The 8,650-nt window shown below is 50.7% G+C and overlaps 1 protein-coding gene across 1 annotated transcript; it reads left to right on the forward strand.

The window, feature by feature from the left end:
* The first annotated feature begins 3,041 nt into the window (after window positions 1-3,041).
* On the forward strand, window positions 3,042-8,650 carry DUSP26 (dual specificity phosphatase 26). Its single transcript, XM_006022974.3, has 4 exons — window positions 3,042-3,216; window positions 5,518-5,795; window positions 6,272-6,483; window positions 7,926-8,650. The coding sequence occupies exons 2-4, from the start codon at window positions 5,617-5,619 to the stop codon at window positions 8,123-8,125; spliced, it is 591 nt and encodes a 196-aa protein (XP_006023036.1). The 5' UTR covers window positions 3,042-3,216; window positions 5,518-5,616; the 3' UTR covers window positions 8,126-8,650.

An 8,650-nucleotide genomic window follows, 5' to 3' on the forward strand; every position in this document is an offset into this window, starting at 1 on the left:
ACTCTACTGTGATATATGGCAGCACAGCCCTGACACAGAAAGACATGTCATTTCCATGAAACAGCTGTGAACAAACATCCTTCTACGTTGCTTGAGATCTGTCCTTGACTCCTTGGTGAGGCCGCAGCTGGAGTACTGCATCCAGTTTTGGCTCCACAATTTAAAAAGGATGTGGAAAAGCTTGAGAGAGTCCAGACGACAGCCACGCACATGATCAGAGGGCAGGAAAACAGGCCTTATGATGAGAGGCTGAGAGCCATGGGAGTCTTCAGCCTGGAAAAGTGCAGGCTCAGGGGGGACTTAGTGGCTGCCTATAGGTACATAGGGGTGTGCATCAGGATCTGGGGGAACACCTGTTCACCAGGGGACAACAAGGTCCAATGGTCACAAACTCCTGCAAGACCATTTTAGACTGGACATAAGGAAAAACTTCTTTACTGTCTGAGCCCCCAAGGCTTGGAATAGACTCCTCTGAGAGGTGGTGCAAGCACCTACTCTGGACTCTTTTAAGAAACATTTTGATGCCTATCTTGCTGGGATCTTTTGACCCCAGCTGACTTCCTGCTTCTGGGGAAGGAGGCTGGACTCGATGATCTTCTGAGGTCCCCTCCAGCCCTAATGTCTATGAAATAAAGGCTCATGTGATCCAAGGCCAGGAGGGAAGGCCATATGAGGAGAGGCTGAGGGACTTGGGACTCTTCAGTCTGGAGAAGAAAAGGCTCAGGGGGGACTTGGTGGCAGCCTACAATTACATAAGGGGGGTACATCAGGACCTGGAACAACAGCTGATCACCAGAGCTCCCCAAGGGATAACAAGGTCTAACAGCCATAAACTCCAGGAAGGCTGATTTAGACTAGACATAAGAAAAATATTCTTTATGGTGCATGTGTCCAGGGTCTGAAACAAACTCCCCCCGGAGGTGGTGCAAGCACCTACTCTGGACTCTTTCAAAAAATAGGTGGATATATTTCTTGCTGGGGTCACTCGATCCCAGCTGATTTCCTGCCTATGGTGCAGGGGCGGGCTGGACCCAATGATCTCATGAGGTCCCTTCCAGCCCCTAATGTCTATGAAATCTATAAAATCTATGAATTCAGCAGGGTCTTCAATGCATGTGGGCATCACATAGATGGGATTATATACTGCAAATCAATATTGCCACAGTATTCTGGTCTTCTATATTGAGATTACCATACTTCTAGCCCTCTTCCTGGCAGACACTTGTCTACTAGGAACAGACATGCATATACCTATAAGCTGTGTCCAGACGAGCAGGGGTATGCAGTTTGTGGTGCCACAAACCAATCTGTGGCACCACATATTACATGCGGGGAATGTTAAAACATGCAGTGCAGGGCCAAATTTGCTACTGGGAAATCCCGGTAGCAAAAAAAAAGCGCCAGAAAAAAATGTGGCATGGTGCATATGACAGGAGTGTGCACCGGCAGAGCTTGGTCCTCCAGGGAGACACTGTGGCTGCCGGCCAGACCATCTCCACTTCTTCAGTTGTGTCCTGGCTGGGAGCCGGAAGGAGCTGGGCAAGGTCAGTTTGCCCAAAGCGGGACAATTTGTCCCTCAACAAACGGCACATACTGGGGCGTGCGCTGCAGCAAAAAGTAGCAGAACAAATTTGTGCCACTACTATTTTTATCTCTCCAAGTGCACGTCCCCACACATCTGGACACAGCCATAGGGCCCCAATTGCTGCAGCATCTAAGCATTTCCCAAATATGGATGGATCTATCTTCCCAAATTAAATATTACTCTCCCTATTGTACAGATTGGAGACTGAGGCAGAGACGGACTGTGAGACATGCCCAATGTTATGCAGGAACTCAGTGTCAGAGTTAGAAACCAAACACAGCTCTCCTGAATCCAGTCCTGTGTCCCGCCCATAACCTTGCCTTGCCTCCATGAGCTGATTTCAGTAACATCCCAGAAGTCGAGCAGAGGGTTACTGTTGTCATGCATTAGAGTTGAACCCGTGCCTTAAATGATAAGAACTCTATTATCCATTAGCAACTGAGCTGGGAGAAAAAAAAAATCAAACAAATATATATATTTTTTTCCAGTTGAGGCAACTAACACTATTTATGAACATGGCAAAAGTGTCAGCCAAAAAAACCAAAAACCCAACAGGAGACAAGTTGTGATAAAGTTGAAATGTGTTATAGTCTCTCCAGTCAACAATGAAAGTAAGAGGATAGTTAACTGGCTCGGGAACCAGTCAGGCTATCAGCAGCAGGCTGTTGCAAGTACATTTCGGAGTCAGGATATTTCCATTTCAGATTGATTTGGTCACAAGTGTTAGTGATAGTGTCTGTAAGGATCCAGAAAGTCCTACCCAGACAAAAATGGCTGGGGTTTTTCCCCAAAAATATGGTTTAATTGAATCAAAACATTTCATGTCTCAAACTATCTCTTTGATCCACTTGGGCACCTTTTACCTTTTTTACACTTTAATTTCTATCACTTTTTAAACAGCAAAAAAAAAAAAAAAAAAAAATCTGTTTCCAAAGAAAAGTTTGAGAATTTCTGGTTTGAAAATGCCAGAATCAAATGTTTCAGATTCAAAATGGGACAGTGGGAGCCAGCTGAAAGGTTTTGACATTTTGTTACATTCTTCCCATTTTTTTGGAAGTGCCTATTCACTCAAGTTGATCCAAATTTGCAAATTGCTTCAGTCTCCCTGAAACTCCATTTTTGGGTGAATTAGCCCCTAGCTAGTTCTGCCAGATGAACTGAAAGGAAAAAAGCACTGAGCTGAACCGAAATGGTTGAAACTGTGCACACACAATCATTTCAATAAGCACCGCTGCCAGCCAGATGGGTGTCTTTCTTTCTGTGGCTTGTTGCACACAGGCGTGTGTGAGAGAGAGACAGCACGTCGGGGTTGGGGGGAATTTATGGGAGTGCATTTGGATCAGTGTTATTCTGGCTGTGTATGAGTATTTACATGCATGGGGAGGGGGGTGTGCATGTTTGTGTGTGGGGCTGTGTGTTGTGCCAGTCTCCCTCCTCTTCCTCTCTCCCCACCCACGCAGTGTGATCTAAACAAACCTGCCTCTGGACATGTCATCCCTTAAAATAGATGTTCATACATCAGCCTTTCCACGGCAGCAGCAGCAACAGCAGCAGCAACAGTATGAAGACATGGCCGACGGGATATGACTAGAATACTCGCCCTGAACTGAGAAATCACCGTCTGCGTAAAGGTAGGGTAATGAGGGTGGGCGTCTCCCTCCTGCGTGTCTGTCTGTCTGTCTCGGTGGGGCTGGGCAGCCTGCTTGAGTGTGATAATGTCTGTGCAGAGCCATGTGCGTAGGCAGGGCTGTCTGCCTCTCTGCTTCTCTGCTTCTCTCCTCCTCCCTCCCAGTGCAGCGTGAGACTGGCAGGGGCTGCAAAGACAGCCATGAACCTGTGAGGCATTGCAGGCTGCAGCCTGCTCCATGTTTTGCTGTGGGTGTGGGTCTCACACCACCTGGGAGGTTTCAGGAATAAGGATGTTTTGAGCGGGGATCTGCTCTGCTGTCTTGCATCTTTTGGGTAGCAACCAGTGACATTTTCCAGCTCAAGCCCCTTGTATCTGAGCATCGCGAGGGTAGGGAATTACATCCCAAACTGGATGTGGCTGGCAGCCTCTTACCCAGTCCCCGGTCTGTTTGTAGCCTTCTATTAAGAGCCGTGAGAAATATCGGACTCTTTCTCCTGAGCTCGCTCCTATGATCCACGGGACACGGACATGGGCTTGGATGTGTTGCAGTCAAGGTCAGGCAAGGCTGGCTGTGTCCTGAGCAGATGGACACTGGTGACATAGTAAGTGTGTTGCTTGTCTTGGCCTCCATGTCCTGGCCCAGGGGCTTGCCAGGTATTTGTTTATTCCTGGAACCAGCAAGTTAAATGTTCAGCACAGCACCAGAGCTGGTGCAGGGTCAAAAAAAGGATCATGGCACATGCTTGGGCGGTTCTTGTTACCTTCAGTGGCAGCTGCAGTGAGCCATGCCAGAGCTGGATTGAGCTTGCTCTTCCAGCACAGACCGGTCTGTAAACCACACAGTTATATTCAAGGCAGCATCTAACATCCTGCACCTGGAACAGGCCACTTTGGGGAGCGATAGTAGAAAGGAGCATATATATCTTAGGCGTCTCTGGACCCACTCTGAATCTACAGAATCCTTGAAATGTTTCCAACCCCTCTGTCCTGTTGGGTGGGCATCTGGGGAGTGTTTCCTCCTGGACTGCTGCCTTCTGGCCATTGCTGGAGACAGAATGTCACAGCAAGTGGATGGATGGTTTGAGCCAGCCCAGTGGTAAATCTAAGGTCACTGCATTTCCCCCTCCTAGCTCCGGTGCTGAGCTGCTGATGGGAAGAGGGGCTGGGATGTGACAGGCTGGACGTGCTCCCGAGCACTTGAAGCCGCTCCGGGTGACAGCTGAGGCAGTGCTGTTGGGGGGCAGGAGAGGGCAAAGTACATTAACGGTGGCGGTTAGTTGGCCGTGCTCAGGAGGACAACAGCAAGCAAGCAAAATGTTCCCACGGCTGAAGCTTAGCTTCTGGGTCTGGGTGAGATTATCTTGGGAGGCTCGCTGGTGGTGGGAGGAAGGAGGAGCATGGTCTGGAGCACAGCACGGCATGCTCTGGCTGGTCATCTTTAAAATAAGTCTCCTTGTGCTCAGCAGTTAAGAAGCCTCCCTCTCCCCAGTCACCTCCTGATCTTTCAGAGGGGTTAAAAGAGCTCCCAAAAGGGGTTAAAATTGCTTCTTGCTATGGGGCTGCTCTTATTGGTATGTGGCAAGACAAAGCTCAGCCAGACCCACGTAGCTCCATATGAAATCTTCCACCTGCTTTTTCTCCCAGCCCCAGCCCCTGGCAACTGGCCCAGAGCTCTCACTGCATGCCAGCTCCTCCGATCACAGGCTGGCACAGCCTGTTCCTGAACTGACCTCACTGTGCTGGCAGAAAAGCTTTGCGGTCTCTTCAGAGGGGGAAAGCAGCAGCTGAACAACTGCAACATCCCCTAAATACAAAACCACAGGTAGCCACTCCGGCCGGTGTGGCACTGCTTAGACATGGCAGAGCTGGAACATGGCAAATGGGGAGTGTGCCCAGGGGCAGAGGAGTTCTATGACCCTGCTCTCTCCTTTTCTTGCTTCTGGCATTATCAAGCTCTCCTAGGCAGGGAGGATGAAATATGATTCCCTTTCCTCATGTCAGGGACCCCTGGATGGAGAGTCCCTGCTCCCTACACCAAGCTCATGAGGTAGAGCTTGCTTGGTAGAGCCAACTGGCTGCTTTGCCATCTTGAAGGGTATTTTGATGAGGCAGCAGCTAACTCCAGTGTCAGTGGCCCCATGAATCTCAGCCTGGAGTTACTGGATCTGGCATCTCCTGGTGTTGCTGGCCCCAGGAAAAACATCTGGATCTGGGAGGGTTTCTAGGGCTGAAGCCCATGGGGGAGCATTTGATGATGTTTCCAAATGGAGCTGGTTTCCCTAATAGCTTCTGTTGCTTCCAGGACAAGACAGTGGGTGGCAACCGCAGCAAAAGCAGCACCCCGGCCACGGCCCGGCCTCGACCAGCCCACAGGGATGCATTGTGGGATACAGCCGCTCCAATGGCTTTCATGTCCAGGTTCTCCAGGAGCAGCTCCAGGTCAGCCAGCCGAGCGGCTCCAGAAGACCATGGCAGCCACCCCATCCTCAGTGTCTTCGAGTTGGAGAGGCTGCTGTACACGGGGAAGACAGCCTGTAACCATGCTGATGAGGTCTGGCCTGGACTGTACCTGGGAGATCAGTACGTACAACCCCAAGGAGACTCTTTCTTGTATCATATGGATGGATCCTGACAGGTCCTGGGGGTGTGGGAGCCCACAACTGAAATAGCAGGGGGCAGTAGGTTGGGGTCACCGGGCATTGGCTGAGTGGCATGGGGAGCCCAGCAATGGGAGAGTAGTGGGGGGCTGTGGATTAGGATTAAAAGAGTTACCTGAGGAACCCAGGCTAAAATCACATGGGGTTGCCAAGTGGAGACAGCTTAATTTACCTAATGTTAATTGTCCCCAAGGTAACTCCATCCCCTTCTGGACGCCCAGCCAAAAATATGCGGCAGGCCACTCTGACCTATACCCTCACTGCCTCTTCTAGCTGATGGTGCTTGCACAAGCCACTTCCAAACAAGCTTTGCTCCATGCCGAGTGTTGTGGAGCCTCCATGAACCCCCACCGCCAAGGACCCTGTTTTAACCCTTTGCCATCTCTTCTCTGCCTACAGGGATATAGCAGCCAATCGGCGTGAGCTGGCTCACCTGCGGATCACCCACATCCTCAATGCCTCGCACAGCAAGTGGAGGGGGGGTGCCGAGTACTATGAGGGCACCGGCATCCGCTACCTGGGCATTGAGGCCCACGACTCGCCCACCTTCGACATGAGCCCCCACTTCTACCCCGCTGCTGACTTCATCCACCAGGCATTGAGCGAGAGAGGTGAGGGGTGGAGATGAGCCAGGGAAGGACCTTGTCCAGGAGGGAGAGGAGGCAGTGTTCAAAGTCCTTATTACCTCTTTGATCCCGTTTCCTCAACCCCAGGGAGCTGGAACAGAGCAATGACTCCCCGGTTTCATATCTGGCCTCCTATAGACTCAACTCCATCAAGGTTAACTAGTGTGGTGGTGCATCCAGATCACTGTCCCCCACCTTGGGAGGGCACCCAGACCCCTGTTCTGGACTGTTATCTGACCCCTCCAAGGGGTGTGCAAGGTGGCAGGCACATATTAGCAAAAAGCCATGGTCTGCTCCAGCTGATAGTGGGACTTGACCCACTGTCAAGGTCCCGGGGTATGGAGAGTCAGGAACAGAGGTGTCTGTGGTTTCTTTCCCTGAGTAAGCAGAACTGAGTCTGGTTCACAGGAGCTGTGGAATAGGGCTAGGTGAAAAATGTTCATTAGCACTGCTTTTCAATGGAAAATTGGCTTTTCAACTAATTTTTCATTTCCCCTGGGAAATGTAGATTTTTCACTGAAAATTCAAGTGCCCTGAAAACAAAATATCCTGGCCATGTGTGTGTATGTATATATATATCACACACACACATACATATCCATGTGTGTGTGTTTGGATTGAGAAAGCTGCTGTAGGCTGCTGTGGGAACTGGGATGTCATTGTCCTAGGCCCCTTCTTCCTCTAGGGACTATGACCCCATGGTGGACTTTGAATCATAGAAACATGGAAAGTGAGGGTTGGAAGGGATCTCAGGAGGCCACATCTAGTCCAACCCCATGCTCAAAGCAGGCCCAGTCCCAACCAGATCATCCTGGTCAGGGCTTTGTCGTGCCGGGCCTTAAAAACCTCCAAGGATGGAGAATCCACCACCTTTCTGGGTAACCCACTGCAGCATGTTTTGCTTCAGAAGAGCCAGGGAAGGGATAGGAAGGAGACTTTCTCTTGCTGCACTTTGTCTCCTAACTGCTGAGTGCCTGCTCCGTGATGAAAGCCCTGCTCCTGCTACTCATGTGACAGCAGGTTTCTGCTGAGTGGAAGAGGAAAGAGACTCATGCAAGAGGAAGCAGGCTTCCTTTTCCATGATGCACTGACTCTTACCAAGTGGATGGACCCTCCTGGGTCACTGGAGATATTGTCTGAGCAGTGCATTCATCCCAAAGACGAGAAAGAAAGCACAAAGCCCCTGAACTATAGTTCCCACAAGGCATCATTTCTGAAGCAAAACATTTTGGTTGTCAATGTTGGGATGAACTTTCCCTGGATTCCCCTCCTGCTCCTCCATTTTCCACCTGGCTCTGCCACCTTGTCCCATGTCCTGTATCCTAACTAAGATTGGACTGTCTCATCAGTACTGCACTAGGGCACTTTCCTAGGTTCCCTTTAGAGACCCAAATCCTGCTATGATGTTGCCACTCTTCTCTCCGCAGGAAAGATCCTTGTGCACTGTGCCGTTGGGGTGAGCAGGTCGGCCACCTTGGTCCTCGCCTACCTCATGATCCGCCATCACATGACCCTGGTGGAAGCCATAAAGACTGTCAAGGACCACCGTGGCATCATCCCCAACCGGGGCTTCCTACGCCAGCTGGTCACCCTGGATAACTCTCTGAGGCTGAAGCGGAGGGTGTGAGGGGGTGCTGCACAGTGGATGACATTCAGCAGAAACTTGCTGTCACATGAGCAGCTGGTGCAGGACTTTCATCACAGTGCAGGCACTCAGGGGTTAAAGTGCAGCAAGGGACCCCCCCCCGCCCCCAAAGTCCATCCAGTTGCCTGGGGTCCTCCAGGAGCCTCAGCTATGGCAAGTGATCAAACAGATCTCTGCTCCCCTAGTTGCAGTTGCAATGGCCTAATATGCAGCCTCCCCCCCACAAGCCTTCTAACCTCAGAGGTGCAGCTGATGAGACTCAGTCCCATGTCTCAGGCTGCTCTCACTCCCTGATGGCTCAGGGAAGCCCTCAAGGGTTGGTCCTCCTAGCCGGCAGACCCATTCACCCAGCTGGCCTTGCCCTTTCTTTGTTCCTGGCAGACCCGAGCTGTGTGTCCATGTCTCTGTGACCTGGGTATGGCCTGGGGAACAGACCCTCTATTGTAGAGTTTGAAAGTCCTTGATGTCAAACATTTACCTGTAAGAATAAAAATACTGCAAGGGAAA

The sequence above is a fragment of the Alligator sinensis genome, unplaced genomic scaffold (assembly GCF_000455745.1).
Source record: "Alligator sinensis unplaced genomic scaffold, ASM45574v1 scaffold98_1, whole genome shotgun sequence".
Classification (NCBI taxonomy): domain Eukaryota; kingdom Metazoa; phylum Chordata; order Crocodylia; family Alligatoridae; genus Alligator; species Alligator sinensis.

Excerpts from the sequence above, each read along its gene's own strand:
- DUSP26 (XM_006022974.3), top strand. The coding sequence starts at position 5,617 with ATGGCTTTCATGTCCAGGTTCTCCAGGAGCAGCTCCAGGTCAGCCAGC. Across the intron at positions 5,796-6,271 it reads GGACTGTACCTGGGAGATCA|GGATATAGCAGCCAATCGGC; the intron begins GTACGTACAACC and ends CTCTGCCTACAG. Across the intron at positions 6,484-7,925 it reads CCAGGCATTGAGCGAGAGAG|GAAAGATCCTTGTGCACTGT; the intron begins GTGAGGGGTGGA and ends TTCTCTCCGCAG.